Source organism: Malaya genurostris, chromosome 2 (genome assembly GCF_030247185.1).
Source record: "Malaya genurostris strain Urasoe2022 chromosome 2, Malgen_1.1, whole genome shotgun sequence".
NCBI classification, from domain to species: Eukaryota; Metazoa; Arthropoda; class Insecta; order Diptera; family Culicidae; genus Malaya; species Malaya genurostris.
In genome coordinates, this window is record NC_080571.1 from 254,202,681 (window position 1) to 254,222,584 (window position 19,904).

A 19,904-nucleotide genomic window follows, 5' to 3' on the forward strand; every position below is an offset into this window, starting at 1 on the left:
GTGCTTTTCTCGGATATGAAAGAATCGATTTCGAATGGCTTAAACTCGTTTGAGAGTTACTATTACATTATTTGATAAGCTCACAATACTAATGGCTGAGAATAGAATCTTACAAATGTTTTAATAACACAATTTTAATAGCAAGAGTTAAAACCAATTGATTTCGCCAACAAAAGCATTGTACTCTTTGAAGAAAAATTTTTTGGCTTTTTTTACGAATCCACAATTGATGTATATTGAAAGTACTTCGAAATTTCAAATCATCTGCGATCAAATGTCTGTGAACAGTTCCGTACGATTGGTCAATTGATCAATTTTAAAGCACCTTCGCCTAAATTTAATGTCGGATTCTTCAAAAACAGGTCACAAATCACTTTTTTGTCCTTTTTCGACAATACTTCGACAGAGCCGCGATTTGGAAAGTCGTCGACATTTTTTACCTCTATAAAACGATTCACCCACTTACTCACAAACTGTTTCGACTTTTGCATGTATTTCACCGCGGCAGCTTGGGTCATTTAGGGATCTTTCGGGTGCGAGCACAAAAAAATGCTTCGAAGCACATAGCGTACGCGGTACTCATTTCGGAAAAATGCTGAAATCGAATTGTAAACAATAGTCGGCTGATTTATTCTCGCATTGCATCAAGGACACAACTGCCCTCTGTATCAAAAAAATATCACACCATTCAACTTTATCGATCGCGAGTAATCGGGACCACGCTCTGATGTAACAGACTGTATTGCATGAGCATTTGACTATGCGAAAGCTCTGTTCAAAGTGGGTGCCTCGTTTTCTCACTGTTGACCAAAAACGAGAATGTGTTGATGATTCTTTGCAGTGTTTGGCCATGTTTAAACGTAACAAACCGGGATGTTTGCGTCGATATGTGACAATGGATGAAACTTGGAATCATAACTTCACTCCGGAATCGAAACGAAAATGATAGTTGTCATACTGTTCTCTTGAGTCGTACTTGCAAATTTGAATGACTGCATCACAAAAAAACCGTTTTTATCCACCTAGTGGTGTAACGATGCCTTTCTCATATCAATCATACCATCATATAAAATACAGTGGTATTTTTCAAAACATTTTTCTTCGATTCCTAAAAAGAATAACCGAAATCGGTTTGTTTGACCGTCTACTGATAAAAACTATTAATCTATATATAAAAAATATTATTACTATATATTAATTATCGGTCGCGCCATCTATGAGAAAAGCTAGAAAACATATTTTCATTTTTTGCACATTTTACCCCATAACTCCGGAACCGAAAGTCGGATTCAAATAATATTCAGGAACTTCGTATGGGACCACAAGACCTTTCATTTGAATCTAAGTTTGTGAAAATCGGTTCAGCCATCTCTGAGAAAAGTTAGTGCAAAAAAACGTCACATACACACATACACACACATACACACATACACACACATATACACACACATACACATATACAGATATTTTGCGTACTCGACGAACTGAGTCGAATGGTATATGACACTCGGCCCTCCGGGCCTCGGTTCAAAAGTCGGTTTTCACAGTGATTGCATATCCTTTCTATATGAGAGCAAAAACTCATGATATCGGATTTATTGACCGAAAATGTACCCTAAATTGCATATGTTCACATTAGAGATGGGCAAAACAGTTCATTTCAAAGAACCGTTCAGGGATGCAGAGTTCAATTAAAAGAACTAGTTCTCGAGAGCCGTTCATTCGTATTTTTCGTAGTTAATTTGCATGTTGAATGACTAACCGAGATCTCAATTAGAACTGAGGTTTCGTAGATTCAAAAAGGATTGCGCGAGCAAAAAAAGGTCCACGACTTTGAACTGAAGAACTACCGTTCTCAAAAAAAGAACTATTGATCATTTATTCTTTCAAAAGAACTAGTTTTTTATAACCGTTCGCGAACGAATTGCCCATCTCTAGTTCACATAAAATACCAGTGTATATGGAGAAGGGTACCATAGAAGTGCGAGTGCATAATTTGCTTATCTCCACTAGTGATGCTTTTAGTTAGAGTACTATGCTACAGTACGGATATACCTTCTTATGTGACTGTCTGTCAGGACAGAAGACTCCCATGTAAATCACCGGTCATTTACGACAATAAGTTGGCTACTTGTAAACATTACCGTAAAACTGTTTACTATGGTAAGCCCTTCGAAAAACTCTACTATAAGATATCTATACCCTAGAAAAACCAAGCTACTTCTTTATCGGTCTCAAACAACCCCAGCACTTTTGAGAGAGAACTTAGTAACAGTAAGACACTCTCGCGGAAATAACAGCAATCAAGCAGCGAAACCTCACGATAATATGAAAATTAGTGCAATCGGTTCGAATATTCGTTTTTCTATGACATAAAGGTCTCACATTTTTCAAATCTATTTTCTGTAATATTACAGAATTCATCGCAATTCATTGATTGTAGGTCAAGTAATGAGTAATATAATGTAGTGATCCGACTTATTAGACAACTCTTTGTACAATTGTCCTAGTTTAAAACCTATTGAAGTTTGTTCAATTTATATCTATCCTAGAATGGCATCATGTCGTTGAGAGATTCAGTAAACAAAATGTTATTTTTATTAAAAATTGTCAAGTTTTATTTATTCACTTCCAATACACTCACTTTTAATTCGAATGATCTCCGGTACACAAGTTTTATTTACATCTCTTCCAAGTTTCTTCTTCTTTCGTTCAAACGGCAGTGAAGTACCATTCGGAATTCATTTTGTGGATTATCTTCTCATTTCACTTCTCCCCTATATGTTAGAACAGTAATACATCGAAAATCACAAACAGTGTCATTTCGCCGCGTGTTCCACCACGCTGTATCACCAATATACATTTGTTGATCTACAAATTATGTTTCCTAGACTATAGCAAATGATCTCTCTTTTAAAGCATACAGCAATGAGTATGTAAAATGGAATATGCGCTGAACTTTGAAATAAGAACCAAGACAAAACAAAAAAAAAATAGAAAACTAAATACATTCAAAATGCGAACTTCGGAAGCAACAAGTATTTGTGCATGGTTTGTGGGTGCTGATCTAGCAAACCTTCGAAAGGAGGGGAACTATGATGTAAATTCTGTTTATGTACAATAGATTGCTTCTTATGCCTTAAAGATTCATCCTAGCAGCAGTTTATAATTTATTTTCTAACTAGCTATAAATATATCACTATTAATTTTAGTGTCATTCATCGATTGTTTTCTAGTTTTTTCCTCGTCAATGCATTCGAGTCGGCCCACAAAATTATATCGAAAATAGTGTCACAAAGTTAGCTAGGTATGCATTCCATCACCTTTGAGGCGTACGTTATGGGTTTTAAATTTTTTTTATGTTTTCTCAAAAAAATGAATTCAAAATGAGTTTGAACCTATTAATTTCTTCTGTTCGCGATGGATTTGGACACCTAACCAACGTACTGTTTTTTTTAGAATTTCAGCAATTAGTTACATTATTTTCCAATGAAATAGCAGAATAATTTTAGTGCAGCTCGTGTGTTACAGAAAGGCAAAACTTCTTGTTTACAATATGGCAGTGCTACCTTTCTCCAGTTTTTGATTCGGTCCGATATCTCTGTCAAAACGTCTTAAAATTATTCGATTGCCTTCCGCTTTTTTTACACTAGAAAGTGAGTATTTGTCGTGTTCGCTATGTTTTTCGTTGAACCTCCGTGTTCTCTTAAACTCGATGTTGAATGTCACAACAGTTGTGTTGTATTTACAGGAAAATAGCTCTACGTGGTAAAATCTTACAGGTCTAACAGTTATAATGATATCAAAAGTTCTTCATCCAACTTTCCGGCGATGGAGAATGAAGACAACTAAGCTCCGATGATATGTTTAATTGTAATAAATTACCAAGTATGCGTTGGTGAAAAAGTGAGTGCGAAGCTTTCTTTACTCGTAGTTAATTGGTATGGTAAACCTAAGGTTTTCGTGAATAGTATCTTCATCGACAACGTTTGGAATTTTAACCGCACGAGAGTCCCGAATTTATATAATGTTTTGTTTGTTTTTTTTTTTAATTTGTAGAAAAGCAAAGCCCAAGAAGATCATAGATGCATTACTCTGCTTTTAACCTAAAGCCGGAGAAAAAAAGAGAATCATCTAGTCTTGCGACGTTTTTTTTTCTTTCCTACTGTGGAACCTCAACTTCTATCTTGGGCGACTAATTACCATGACTGATTTCGTTAACAAAAACTTTTCTCTTACACACAAAAATATCTGCTTCGTAGTCCGTGTTGTCGTCGTTGGCTGTCCTGACTTAGTTCGTATCGGCAATCTCGATGTCGTTGTCGATCCGTGATGAGCGGATTCCAGTCTTTCCGGTCCATGGGTAAATCTCTGGGCAGGGTTGGCACGTACGCATGTATCGAACACCAGATTTGTGCCACAGATTGCATACCTTCGGGTTGTTGCATCGTTTTGGACGGTCCTGGGATGAAACAATAGAAGCAAATAGGATTAATCGGTCAACTTGGTGCGGCCTCCAAACGAACTGTACTTACGGAGTAGTTACACTGGAACGGCTGGAACGAGTTTATGCGGGACATCGGTGTCGGATCGCGGACCCACTGCAGTGCCTGCCAGTTGGTGACGATGAACACATCCTTCATCGAGTTGATCGCATCTAGGAACTGTATGAAGCCTTCCTTATGGTGCGGCTGTGTGAACCAGGCTGCGTGATAGTAAAGTCCGAATGGTGCTCGGTTGGTGGTGTAATGCCGCTCGAAGTTTTTCATGATCATCTTGTACACGCCATCGGCATCCGGTGGGTTCGAGCAGGCGTCGCCCATCGAACAACGACCACCGTTCAAATCCTGCCACATCACCATAGGGACTTCCCAAACTCCTGTGAAATAGTTCAGAGTTAATCCGCCACTGGCCTTTGCGTGGATTCATTCAACTAACCTGGATAGCTCTTGGTAGGACAAGGTGGAATCATACAGTCGTGGAAGATTTTGTAGTCCAGGGTGTACGGCCAGCTCGGTGGACGATTTTCATAGACCGGCATCGACGAATCATAGGTAAAGTTGAAGTCATACAACATCTTGAACATCTTGTTACCTCCAATGGACAGGAACGGGGCTCGCATTCCACGTACATCTTCTAGTTTGACTCCACCGTATGCAGACAGGATCTCCCGTTGGCCGGCTACTTCACGTGCCCACTTTTTGGGAGAGAACGCCTCGCCGAAACTGTGGCTGTTCAATCGAAGAGAACTCAATTACCATAAAGCCCAATACGGAACAAACAAAAACATCAGTCAACTTACGAAACGGTATGCGACGCCATTTCGTGTCCATCAGAATACAAGTTCTGCACTTGGCTGTAGTCGGTCCACTCGTGGGATACGTAGAATGTAGCGGAGATTGTACAACCGTTTGGATTTACCCGTCCTCGTTCGAACAGATCCTGATACAGCTGTTTATTGAGGTCATTGACCGAATCGTCAAAGGTCAGTAGAACAATCTGTGGCACTTGCTCGACGTGCAAATCTCCGGGGACATCTTTACCGCCGCAGTAGCAATCCGGCAGCTGGCACACATCCTTGCGACACTTCGCGGCAGTTTTATCCGGATTCGGTTGCGGGTAAAGCGGTTCCGGGCGCGTTGCCGGATGACGGTAGATATCGATGAACTCCTGCGCCTTCGAAACGATGGTCTGCGCTGGCTTCAAAGTAGGACGGGCGCGTCTAGAAATGAAAAAATAGATAACCGTCGAGGATTGGTGAATGGTGCGTTAACTCACGGCGGATGGGTTCCTCGATTAGCGGATACCGTCGACTGAATATCGGTAACGTATTGTGGTTGTTGTTGTTGCTGCTGCTGTCCACGGTTACGGTTGTTGTTGTTGTTGTTGTTGCTGCTACCTCTAGGATAAGGTTAATTGACAATTGAAACGGGGAAGAGAAGATGAACAACAATCAGTACGGTTCAAAGTAAGCGTCAGTGATTCCAAGCGTCATTATTATTTTTTTATTATTATGAGTAGAAAGCTCATGTCTTAGAAATGAGATTAGTTAGCTTGCCCGGTTGTGGGTTAGACCCGACTGCGACTACGGCTAGCTAGAAACACTAATCAACTATACTGCGACTAGCGGAAAAGTTGGTGTTAACGCTGCTAGAGTGGTAGTAAATATGATTAGCTCCGTCCAGACAGAAGCACACTAGACAAAGGTGATGTAGATGAACCTGTAAAGCGAAGCAGACGCTGCCCGATGCTGTCGATCCCGCAATGGTACGAATCGATGATCTACGGTTGGTAGTTTGGCTTGGATTAGGAGATTTGTTAGCAGCAGATCGGTTAAAATTGAAGTTGGAAAATGATTAGAGACGATCAATTACACTACCGTGCAGTTTCTGAGAGCAGGACCAGGAGAGGAGATTGAGTAAACCAGAAGATGGGACAGATTTGAGGAGTATGGATAACGTGGAGGAAGTGTTTTGATGTGTATTGATGAGTTGGTTGGATTTAGTTTGTTGACTGTAGACTGAAGGAATGATGAAATCTGGGAAATTTAGTATAAAGGAAACAGTGTAGGAAGGGGGGGCGAGGGTAGGCATAACGATAAAGAGTGTTGATTACAGCCGCACATTTAGAAGGAACATTAAATTGGGATGTCATTTGCTGGTGCTGTTGTACGAGAGCCTAAGTCTATGCGATTTTACATTTGATTCTAACGGTTCTTTTTTTTTGTTTGTTAAAAGCTATTATGCTGCTTACCACGGTAACTTGAATAATAGATCTGTGGTATAAAAAACTGACCTGTTATTTTAGGTAGCATTGCATGGCTTCGTGTAATATATTTATCTTACTTCTAGTGCACAACATTAAAGTATTGCATTCTTCGTAATATTTGTGTTATTTTCCATCTCTTTTTAATGATAATTTTTGTTTAGTATGTATCGGCCGCAGTATTCCCTATAAATATTTCCAATATGAGCTGCAATATGATTTCTACAGTACTATGCCATAATGTATTTTTTTAATAAACTTTACTGCAAGATAATGAATTATTTATAAGATTGTGTTTTCATAATCCCTTTATATCTAGAATCTAGTGGATGTGACAAAAGTATCAAAAACTGTTCTAAATTTTCATCCATTATAAAAATCGCCACACGAAAATTTTTCAACTTTTTTGTATAGACGCCAAACACAAACTAACCGTACGATATGCGTCCAAATTTGACAGAATGTGTATAAAAGTGTTGCCAACGTTGAGAGAATAAAAGTTTACCGATTGGACAAGCATGGGAATTTTAAAATGAAAATTCCGGTTCTTTTTTTATCATAAGGTATCTGTTTTTAATTTCGGTAGGGGCCAGGGCCCTTCGGGCCTCCCCTCTGGGTACGTGACTACTACAGAGGTAGGACTTTTCATCGAACTGCGTTTCGCCCGAACATAGGTTTCTTCTGTTCAATTAAAATGATAGTGAAGTTTATGTTGGCAAAACGAATTACCCAGATAGTAAAATTGCATGTGTGTCTGCGGCAATTTTTTTGCAAAAAAATATTTCGCATTTGTCAGTCTTTGTCTAATTTATTTTTTTCATTAGATACAGATGAAAAATTATATTAAGTATGTGGAACCTTGTGATCAAATACATATCGAAACGATGCATTATCAGTTTTTTTGTATTTTTCTTAAATTTTGATAAAATGATGTTGGCACCTTTACTTTGTCGAGGTTTAGAGGTGCTTACAAGATCATTTAATCACTCGAACGAGCATGCAGTAGCGCTAGAATCGTAATGAAATATTTCCAAAAAATCGATTCTGCTTAACTTGTCGAATGTCGGGCAAAATTTTTGACAACATCCTTAAATATTTTCTAAAACAATAGTGACAACATATGTCACTAAAATATTTTTCACGGGTCTGTAATTTGAATCTTTTATATTATATATTAGAGATGTTCTAATACAAATACCAGAAACCCGACCTGAACCCAACGGGTATTGGTCGGGCAGCGATACAGAAAAAGATATGTTTATCGGGTTCTGGTGCCGATCAGGGTTGCCACATTTAAATCTGCATTTTTCAAAAGAAGAAAAATATTATATCGGGGGATCAAAAGCCTGTATTAAAAACCTGGACATGGAAGTAATAAAAAAAGGAAGTACAACGGAATGAAAAAGCCTTTTGAACTCAAATTTAGAGAAACCATAATATTTTTTGTTCTGAATTTTATGGTGTAGTTGAAAAACGCTGGAAGTTATTTTTGCTTTTGAGAGGACGATTTTATGAAAAACTTTTGAAATCCAATCTGAAATCTGATAACTAAGTCTGATTATTTTCATTTTTGTTTATGAGGGATAAAGTAATTGGCATTTTTTTCACTACCTTACGTTATGACCGAGGCCATCATCTTTCCATCTTATCAGAAGAAATTTTTGAAAGCATAAATAATTCCGTACACATGTTGCAAGAAAAAGAGAGCATAGAAAAATCTTTATTAGCAGATGGGACATCTGTGTTTACTGTGCTTGATATTCTGTTTTACGTAAGTTTTATCCTCTTTTTAGAATTAACATAAAATCAGGATAATGATTTCACTTCGAGATAAAAAAAAACAATTGCATTATTTAATATTTTTTGGTTCGATCATTATTAAATTTTTAATCTACGCTATCAAAAATATGTATTTCTTACCAAAAATCTGTATCACGTAAATCACGATATTTTTGGCGATATTCACGATAGATTAACACAACTGACCGATTATGTTTGATATGAATCGACACTATTTCGGTTTGGTTTTAACCAAGTGGTGAAAGCTGTACTGGATCAATTTTATTTAACCTTATTACAGCATGTAAACTATAAGAATCATGCTGAGCTATCAGCAATGATTAGAAAAATGTCTTGTGACAAAAAAAGTAAACGTAAACTTATGAAAGGGGGGAGGGGAAGGATATGGTATTTGGAAACTCTACGTGGTTTATTAACGGTCCCTGAGTAGATCCTTCTGGTCGGAGAGGCATCGTAACTCGAAAGCCATAATATTTACGTTGGCCAACAAATTTGTAAGCATTTTTTTTCCATCAGTATCGAGAGAAATAGGTTGGAAAAAGACTCGCGAATGTAAAAGGTAAATGGTAAATTAATGAAAAAGTTATCCCAGAGACGAAACTCGATCACGTAATTTCTCATATCTAGGATAATCGTTTTGACAATCAAAGGAGCTTTTCATGAAGAATTTACATGAAGTTGACCCTGGTTGCAAAATTTTTAGAGTGGCGGTAAAAACCAATCTTTGTTTTTTGCTCGTCCAAGTCATGGGACGGCAAATCTTATTTTGCTCCGGGTGCCAAATTTTCTTTTTACGCCACCGGCCAACAGCATGTTGTACAGCACGCCATTATGACAAATGGATCAATAAGTCCCGAGACTAAAGCAGAGATGGCGCTCGTAGTAAACCAGTAACCACGTCTTTCTAGAGTACTAACCTTTGCTTGGAACGGGTCAAAATTTTAAGTCGATCCGACCAGAAACAGCTGAGTTATCGAGGTTGAAGTAAAGTCGTTTTGTAGTTTGTTTAAAAAATGGAAAAAACCGAGTTTCGTGTTTTGATAAAACATTGTTTTTTAATGGGTAAAAACACCGTGCAAGCGAAACAATGGATTGAAAAATGTCATCCGGACTCTTGTCCATCAAAAGCAACGATTTGTCGGTGGTTCGCTGAGTTTAAACGTGGTCGTACCGACACAAATGACGCGGAACGCTCGTGTAGACCTGTGGAAGCCGTTACACCGGAAAATGTGAGTGAAGTGACAAAAATTATAATGAAAGATTGTAAAGTGAAGCTCCGTGAGATTGCTGAGATGACACAGATATCATATGGAAGTGTATTCACTATCCTTCATGAAAAATTGAGCATAAAAAAGGTTTTTTCCAAGTGGGTGCCGCGATTGCTTTCGATGGAACAAAAACAGCAACGAGTCGATGATTCAGAAAGCAGTTTATCGCTATTTACTCGCAACAAAAAAGATTTCTTGCGTCGTTACGTGACCATGGACGAAACATGGATACATCACTACACTCCAGAGTCGAAGCGGCAGTCATCTGAGTGGCGCACAAATGGCGAAAGCCGTCCGAAGCGTCCGAAAACGCAGCAGTCAGCTGGCAAAGTCATGGCGTCAGTTTTTTGGGATACGCATGGCGTGATTTTCATTGACTACCTCGAAAAAGGTAAATCGATCAACAGTGATTATTATATTGACTTACTGGTGCGTTTGAAAGAGGAAGTCGCAAAAAAACGACCGCACATGCAGAGAAAAAAATCCTTTCTCATCAAGACAATGCACCCTGCCACAAGTCGATGAAAACAATGGCGAAATTGAACGAATTGGCCTTTGATCTGCTTCCCCACCCCCTATACTCTCCAGATTTAGCCCCCAGTGACTACTGGCTCTTTGCTGATATTAAAAAAGTGCTCCAGGGAAAAAGATTTGGCTCAAATGAGGAGGTCATCGCTGAAACTGAAGCTTATTTTGAAGCGAAAGATAATTTTTTTTTATAATCATGGTATTGAAAAATTGGATAAACGTTGGAACCATAGTATCACCCTAAAAGGTGATTAAGTTGATGAATAAAAAAAATTTTTGCAAAAAAAATGTTGTTTCCATTGTTAGTCTCGGGACTTATTGATCCATGTGTTAGTAAACCCCATCGAACTTCACACATCCGTGCCCTAGTTTCTCTTTTCTACCTATGCGGTTGACCGGTTCATCGCACTTTATAGAGACAATTTTATAGCATTTCAATATTATTTTCCACAACTAAAAGTTAGATGAAGTATTTTTTCGCACAGAAGAGATTTTAGTTATTTATGTTTTTCAACTGACCGAAAACATAACCAAGGTTACTGGTAATCAGGGATGTTACTTTTAAATCTACATGTCTCAGAAGAAAAATCTGTAAATCTGTATCGGGGATCAAAAACCTGTATGGAAAATCTGTATATGAAAGTGAGAAAAACATGGAAGTACAACGAAGTGACAAAGTCTTTAGAAACCAAATTAAAAGAAGCTAAAACTTTTCTTGGTCTGAATTTAATGATGTTGTAGTTGGGAAAACGCTACCAGTGATTTTTGTACTAATTTGATGAAAAACTTTTAGAATCCAATCTGAAAGTGAGAGCTTGTTCTAATTATTTTCACTTTCGTTGCAATTTGCAATTCATCTGTTTTATTACCTTTCGTTATGACCGAAGCTATCATCTTTCCATCTCATCAGAAGAATTGTTTGGAAAGCATATGGAACTACGCTATACTAGTTAAAAAAAAAGTGATCATAGAAAAATTTTTACCAAATTTAGTGTTACCGTCCATAATATTCTTTTATATGTAAGTTTTATCCAATATTTAGAATTAACACAAAATCAGAATAATAGTTTTACTTCGAGAAAATAACAGTACCATTATTATTTATATTTTAACTCGATCATTACTCAATTTTTGATCCACGCTATCAAAAATCTGTACAAATCTGCATTTCTGGTCAAAAATCTGAAATCTGCATATACAGAATCTTGATCACAAATTTATCTGAAAAACCTGTAAAATACAGATTAATCTTAATATGTGGCAACGCTGCTGGTAACTGTAGTTCGAAGACCAACAATCTACCAATCTGTGTTGCCAGTTTCAATTTTTTTTCAAGTGATTTCGTTTTGACATTACCAGTTACTGAGGGGTAGTTAAATTTGCGATACAGTTTTGATATTTTGATAATTTTGGAGTACGACTAGGGTTTGGAAGAAAAATTTATTTCGGGTTCGGGTTACAGTTTTTTATTTTCGATCGGGAACGTGTCGGGTTCGGGTCCGAATAATCGCACAATCCCACATAGGGACCGTTCATAAACCACGTAGACCAACTTTTAAGCCTTCCTCCTAGACTTTTCCTTTTCAATTATGGAAATTTTGTTACATTTATTTTCGGTGACATCATTCACTGAGTTTTCTAGTTTCGCTGAGAAATTACCCAAGTCTTTGAAAAAGTTTCGAAATAGTGTTACTGATAAACATAATCGGTCAGTTGTGTTAACGTTTCGTAAAAATCATCAAAAATATCGTGACAGCACTGAACCCACACGCTTAAAAATAGTTACTCAAAAATGAGTAAGAACTCACTCATCTACAGAAAAAGTGGAACAACTCTAATTTAGAGTAAATCCGAAGTTACTCAAATTTGAGTTCTTCCACTGGAAACGATATTTGGGTAAAATCTACTCATTTACTGAGTAATACTTTATTTGTACATGTACCAAAAATAGAGTAACTATCACTCAAATTTTGAGTCATTGATGATAACTACTAAATTTTTGACGTTTCCATGTATCATTTGAAAATGAGTAACTAGTACTCAAACTCTGAGTAACTTTTTCTAAGCGTGCAACAATAAGACAATATGTTGTTTTGCCTCTTTTGAACACTAGTCACACCGAGAACAGACATCCAAGTAGAGATTTCAATGTGTGTACGAAATTTAACGGTTGTTTTAAAAAGCAATCACCAAGTAGCAATTCTCCTGTAGAGACGTTTCGAGCAGCCCTGCAGTCGCTTATGATTTTTTGCGTTCGAGCATCCATACAATGGTAATTAAAGCGTGCAAAGTCGTTATTTAAATGTAATGTTTTGATTGGTGTTTTACCGTTAAATCTTCATACCGAGAGAGACAATCAAAAATTGATCGATAAAGTTGGATGTTGGTGTGCTTAAAGTTACTAGAAATATTTCAAAAATGATCTGCACATTTTTTTTTGTTGTTCAACAAGATACACATGCCATACAACGAGTGCAACAATAGGCCACTTGTGTTAGAAGTAAGTTATATCATTTATTTTACCGCGTTCTTAGCTTTAAAAGTCGGTCACCGGGTAGTGCCATGAATTCTTTGTTATTACAGATACACAAGTGGTAATGAGGTACAATGATTCTCAAACGATGGGAAAGAAAATGGAGTTACTTCGAAAAGTAGATTAAATGAACAACTTAATGTGAAAGAGATAATTTGCGTGCTCACGTTCAGCCTCTGATTTGTATTTTTCGCAACTTTGTATTTCCGCATTTTTCGAATCTATTTTTCCTTAAGTAAAACTAAGCTGATGACAAATTTTTCTGAGTGAGTTGAATAAATTTCGCACTAGATGGATTCTAATAAGTTTTTTGAACTCTCTCTCGAGGATTCTGAAGAGTTCAAACACAGAAAAAATCGTGTAAATTTACGTCTTCTGAGACCGACATATATGAGCGTCAAAAATGACTCAATTTTATAGAAAATATTAGGTGTACAACTTTGCTTCCGCCGTTTTTTCTGAAATTTAAAGCTTTATTGCGATAAAGTGCTTACAGATGTCCCGGTTTGAAAAATGGAGTCCTGTTTTGACGCTATCCATGAAGCAATCCATTTTTCCAACTTTTCGAAGGATTGAAAATGTTGAACTGCCAGGCCGTGTGCCATCGAACGGAACAGATGGAAGTCAGAAGGGGAGACATCTGGGGAATACGCCGGGTGGGGCAAGACTTCCCATTTCAGCGTTTCCAGGTACTTTTTGACCACTTTTGCGACGTGAGGCCGAGCATTGTCGTGTTGGAGAATGACTTTGTCATGTCGCTCTTGATACTGTGGCCGATTTTCTTTTAGCGCGCGACTAAGGCGCATCAGTTGCGTTCGGTAGCGATCTTCTGTGATGGTTTCACCCGGTTTTAAGAGCTCGTAGTAAATTGTTATTTATCTTTGAAGGTTTGCTCTCTTCCACCATCATGTTTGTCTTCGACATCGAAATCACCAAACGTTGATTAAAACGTTGAAACCACTCCCGACACGTTCTTTTACTCAGAGCAGCATCACCGTAAGTTTCTGAAAGCATTCGATGCGCTTCAGTTGCATTTTTTTTTCGAATTGTAACAGAAAAGTAAAACTTCCCGCAAATGGCGAGAATTGACATTTTCGAGCGTGAATAATACGAAAGCAAGAACAACTGTCACTGAAACGGCAATGACAATTCGTTAGGCACTGTACACACTCACTTTAAAGGCATTATCATCTATGTATTTTAACCAGCCTCAACCGGTACAGCCACCTATCGGAAAACGGCGGAAGCAAAGTTGTACACCTGATATATTGTATATTTAATGCATTTTGACATATTTTTAGGCGCTAAAACAAGTAAATTTACACGTTTGCTTTAAAGGCGGTGTATGTTTGACGTATATTTATATCGTTCTTGTAAAATTCAGTCGTTTCACGGACTACGTTCTTATGAACTGTGTCATATGTGGATTTGCGTCAACTGTAAATTTCATAATTTTTTGCTGTTTTGTTAAAATGGGATAAATTTTAGAAGTATACTCAAGAGTTAATTTGCTAGTACGTACGTGAACCTAAATCCGAAATTGTGCCAAATCTGTTAGTCATTTTGTGAAACTTATTCAATTGCATATTATAAATTGATTTCCTATTGAAATTTATTCAGAGATTTATTCAGAAATATATTTGTATAAACTTTTAACGTTCCTAGGTTTTCTTGATAATATAAGCTCAACACAGTTGTTCATATAATTCCTGCGGCTAATCCATCACAATCGGGTTTATTTTCACTTAACCTAGCATGATTTTGGACAAAATTTTCTATACCAAATCCTGTGCTGTCACCCCTTCGATGACGCTATGATTTATGGACGCATTTTACCACAACCCCTACAGAATAACTACAAGCACCGCAGTGGGCAGCAAGAAGCATAAAGCAGAGCCCAGAAACATCCGATGGAGACTTTCGCAAAACTCCTTCACGTATGTATTTGCTACACTGTCTTGTGATGGTAACTTATCTAGAAATCTTAGCAATACCATAAAAAACAACATAAACAAGCTGATCAAATGTTCGGGTTGTCCGCATTATCCCTGATCGATGTCACCCGGACAGGTTTGTCCTGATAAACGCTATCGATCAAGACTAATCGCACCGAACATCGAACAGCTCTTGGAATACACGAATGGTTCTACTGCACTACAGTTAACAAACACTACAGTCTCCCGGAAGCAAACCCAAGAAACTCCTCGTCTACGGGAGAGTTGGAGGGACAGTTACACCAGACCACTACGATTGCTCCTCGTTTCTTTCTCCCAGTCATATCATTGGATGGTTGTTAACAGAAAACTCTACACAGCGACAGTTCGCTCAGAGAGGTACACAGAATGCGAGAGAAAGAAGGTGTTAGAAACTGAATTGCTAGTGGTCGTGCCGCGGGAACGACTGCACGGTTGTAGCAGCTTATAGTAGACTACGTTAAAATGGTGAATAGTAATAGTGAAGAAGGTGGTGGTGGTGGTGGTGGTAGCGGTGGTGGTTGTGTTGAGTAGCTTTGGCAGCTGGTGGGTGATTTGCGGTGGTATTTGCGCTAAACAGATATTAAAACAATACTAATTAGATAACAAAAAAACTAGGACAGTTGCCGTAAGTTTGCGAGTAACTGTTTCATGTGGCCTTGCTTGCATTGGCGTTGTTGGTTATAGAATAGATGGTAGACTTTGGTTCAAGTACCTCGACGGGATTTCGTTGCACTTGGCAGAAAGTGAATTTTCTGTACATTGTATACTTTTCCCGGTTGATGGTTTGCTATATCGGCGTGGCAGCTGTGCGGCCGCAATCGTGGTCTTTATGGCATTATTGACCCTGGATGCGCGCGGTGGGAGCTTGTTCATGGAGTATGTTGTGGGTAAGCGAGGAGTGGTGTTGGTGGTGATGGTGGTTGTGGTAGTGGTGCTAGTGGAATTGGATTGTTGTGAATTGGTTCCGTCCAGCTCATCTTGATCCGATAAACCGGGCGTCAAGGAACTGCTCCAGATTGTGTCAGAGAGTGATGTGCTTTGTATTGGTAGTGTCGGAATGGTTTGGTTGAGTCGTTGCATATCCGTAACTTGCACGTTTGGTGGTAATGTGTCAGGGGTAGTGTATTCAGTTGTAGTAGAAGTTGAAGTAGTGTAACGTTTCGATGATCGATAGAGTGGTTTGTATGAACCAGCAATTCTACTACTGGCAGTAGTAGTCGTAGACGATACGGTTGAAGTCGGAACAGCACTGGTCGTTTCGAGATAAGAGTAGTCCACCAGGTCCTCCTCCGGTATGTCTTCGTCTTCTTCGTCATGTACATCTTCGTCATCTTCCTCTTCTTCTTCGTTACTGGCACTGTCGTCCTGCTGGTACGACAGCAACTCCTTTTCGGTAGGAATGTTCATTTCGGGCATCTCAACAGTCGCACGGAATTTCTTCGTTGTCGTTTCTGTCTTGCTGTTGGAGGAAGGTCCAAAAGAGTTCATTTCAGTCGAGGTCAAATGGTAACTGGTGAAGTAGACGGGTTTGTCGGTGATTGCGACCACTTTAACGGGTTCGCTGTTGGTTCGAAGTGTTACGTTCTCCGATGGAACCGTAACTTTTTTGAACACTTCCACACTGTCGTCACTAAAACGGGACTTGTAATGTGAAGATTTGGCCGGCGATTCTTCGCTATCGTAGCGAGATCGTTCGGTGGTACTAATTCTGTTCAAATGTGAACTAGGCGACGAGGAAATCGACGGTGTCGATGGCGACGGGGTTACGTGTCGATCAACATATTCTGTAGATATTGAAAGTAGTGTACTTTCAGTGTTGGTTAAAGGATACTTTGCTTTGTCATGGTTTCTGCTTGACGCAGGAAACGCCGATGGTCTCAGGCGAGTGTACGAGCGCCGTGTAGGAATACGATTACGAAGGCGATAACGAGGGGTTGTAGCTTCTTCCGATGTATCGGAAGATTTGACCAAGTTGAAGACTGGACGGTATCGACCCCGGTATACTTCGGTTGACTTTGGCACAGTGGTAGAGGTGGTGTCTTCCGTAGACGAGTAGTAGGGTGTGGATGAATATGTGGTGCTTGTGGCTGTTGAAGTAGTACTTGGGATGGTGGACGATGTTGTGGATGCAGTAGTTGTTGGCAGTTCTGTTGTTGTGGTAGAAGTGGTAGTCGATATTGATGTAGGTATAGATGTCGACAGACTAGAAAACCGGTCAACATTCGCCAGCTTTGGAGGAGCTGTTATGAGGAAGTAGCTTCTGAAAGCTTCCCTAGGCGCATCTGTTGTAGTTCGGTAGACGTTGGAAATTACACGGGAAGTGGAATACGAGAATGGTTTGTCTGATGGAGTGGTGTGCCGTTGTACTTCGAGACTTTTGAATGGTGACACAAGCAGACGTGGATTACTGGTTGGTTCTAGGGTTTTGTTTAGTGCTTCTTTGAAGATCAACCCTCGAGTAGTGAAACTCTGTATTGACTCGGCGATTTTACGACTATCGTCGGCCGCTGTGGGCGGTAGAGTTGACCGGGGTGGAAATCGTGTGGGAAGCAGTGGTTTGATATCCAAAGGATTGTGGTAGGGTTTTCTATTATTGGATGGGATTAACGAATCATCAAGCTCCTGTTCTTCATTCTCTTGAAGTGTGTTCGTTTGAGGGCTGGATAATACCTTATCCGGATAAGAAGGAACCCATTCGCTGGAGGAAGTTGGATCAGTATCTTGAAAACTGGTTTTCGTTGGTTTTACATTGGGTTTGGTAATGTGCGTCACCTCATCTCTATCTTGATAGTAGCGATTACGCGTAGGAGTCGGTAGGGAGCTCGGAGATAACCGTAATATTTTGACCGTTGTCGAAGTACTCGGCTCCGGAGTTGTTGTAGTTATCGCATCAGATTGAGTAAACTGAATATATCTGGGATTAGCTGATGTGATTTCTACAGTTTCAACGGTTCCTTTCGACACGGATGGCCTACCACCAATACCAGCATTTAGCGTCAGCCGAATCGATTTATTGTTTTCAAATTGTTCCGGTCGGATTTCGTAGCGAGGAGACTGAGTCACCGGCCGATCTGTTGTCGTTAAGCGTTCTTCCAGCTTAGAATGACCTGGAGTAGACCGAGTGGTTTCCTCGTAGTTTACATACCGAGGGGACGAAGGAGAGAAGGGAGTTCGAGTCGTCGTTGAGCTCTGCCCGATGGCGGTACCCAGCGTTAATCTAATCGTATTGTTTGTTTCGGATTTTTCTGGTCTGAAAATGTAGCGTGGAGGGTGAGTTGAGCTTGGTCTTACCACGGTCAAAACAGGCTCTTCTGGGCGAGTGCTACCGAATTTCGAATTAAAAGTAAGCCGATAAATCTTATCCGAGTTTAACTGCTCGGTTGGTTTCGCCAGGATTGGTGCAACAGATGAATAGGCTGAAACAGGTGCAACATTGGTGGATGTAGCAATGGTGGACTGTTGGGTGGCGGACAGTGTTGTGCCTAGGGCTTTGAGGAATGTGTTTTGACCACGCGTGCGAACGCCGCTGTTTAGGGAGCTATCGTAGTCTGGTACGGCAGATGGTTTGGGGGATGAAAAAGTTTTGTGTGATTGAAAACTCTCCGGTTGGTTTTCGGAGACAACGAAACTTTGGATTTTCTGACGTTGCACTATCGGGTCCGGGGTGGTTGTTGTAGTTGTAGTAGTTGGACTACGAGTGGTGGTAGTACTAGGAGTCGTAGTTGTTGGTCTGTGGGTGGTAGTGGTAGTCGGTGTAGGCGAGGACGGAGATTTATTGTAATTGAATGAAAAATAATTCGTTGGTTCGTCGTATGAGAAAGGGCTTTCTTCGCGTGTCCCGGATGAACCGTAATTGGAGGAGGGCTGGTTAACAGGAAGTAATTTTTGGGTTATGTACTTCTTACTCGATTGATCATTGCTGCTATCGTTGTCCTGAACATCGTATTCATATCGAGTCTTACTGAGAGGGTATTCTTCGTCGTCGTAGTAGCTATCCTCTGGGATGGGATGGAATTTGATTTCCGGTGGGACTTGGTTGGATTGGTTTTCATTGGTGTCACTGATCGAGAATTGGTACAGAGAAGGATAGGGAGCTGGAGTTGTGGTTGTGGTGCTAGTCGTTGTAGTTGTTTTTGTGCTGTTAGTTTTCGATACCGGTCGGAATATGTTGGATATGGCACTGGCGGATCTGCCGGATGTGTAGGAGAATGGGGAAAAGGATACAAGGAGGGGACTTTCGGTTGATGTGGACGAGGAGCCCGCGCGTGCTGCGAGTGTTAATATGATTGATTTAGGAGTCGATTTATTGCTTTTTTCATCCAATTGTGATGATCTGTTGGAATAAATAGCATCGATTGGAATTTTAGAATTTGTTTTTGAAGTGTATCATGTTGGGTTATGGGGGATAGCTAGCGTAGACGATTATGAGGGGTTTTCTTAGAGCAGCACGTTGAATTTAAAACCTGAACCAAAACGAATTACTGTTTTGCCCTGAAAAACCCTTCATGAAACGATAGTCGTCGATTTACCTTTGGTTAGGAATCCCAATTAGTATTGATTATCACGAATGAATGGCAGGGGCTACATTAGTTATTATTATCGCGACTATTTGTTGAACTGGAGGTGTCTTGGAAATCTTAGCATTCGTTAGTCGAGCATGCTTGAGCGATTGAGAAGTTATTACGATTTGTTTCAGGCACAAATGGGGGAAACAATTGACACACGCGAAACTTGGAATCTGTAGTGTTGTGTGGGCTTATGTGATGTTGATGTTCTGCTTTCGGCGGTTGACAGCGTGTGTAATGGTATGATTATGAGATAAGCAGTTGCCTATGAGTATTTTACTGGATTGTTTCCAATCAAAACGATAGAAAATAGTTTAATAAGAGATGGAGAGATCATATGCTCGAAGCGCTAACAATATGTGGAGCAACAGGCTATCAATATCCCCTCGGAATAAAGGAGAGGAAGAAGCATCTAAGATAATGGACAAACACGCATGCAAAATGGAGGAACAAACAATAAAAAAAACAA

The 19,904-nt window shown here is 39.5% G+C and overlaps 1 protein-coding gene across 1 annotated transcript in view; it reads right to left on the minus strand.

The window, feature by feature from the left end:
• Positions 1 to 2,591: 2,591 nt before the first annotated feature.
• The window catches only part of LOC131429552 (mucin-2), a 492,050-nt gene continuing 474,737 nt past the window's right edge, over positions 2,592 to 19,904 (minus strand). The window contains exons 9-14 of the mRNA XM_058593748.1: positions 15,583 to 19,203; positions 5,779 to 5,901; positions 5,303 to 5,722; positions 4,939 to 5,231; positions 4,536 to 4,879; positions 2,592 to 4,462 (exon numbers count right to left, since the gene is read on the minus strand). Of these exons, the coding sequence (XP_058449731.1) occupies positions 4,292 to 4,462; positions 4,536 to 4,879; positions 4,939 to 5,231; positions 5,303 to 5,722; positions 5,779 to 5,901; positions 15,583 to 19,203 (4,972 nt within the window). The 3' untranslated portion in view covers positions 2,592 to 4,291. The remainder of the gene's footprint in view (positions 4,463 to 4,535; positions 4,880 to 4,938; positions 5,232 to 5,302; positions 5,723 to 5,778; positions 5,902 to 15,582; positions 19,204 to 19,904) is intronic.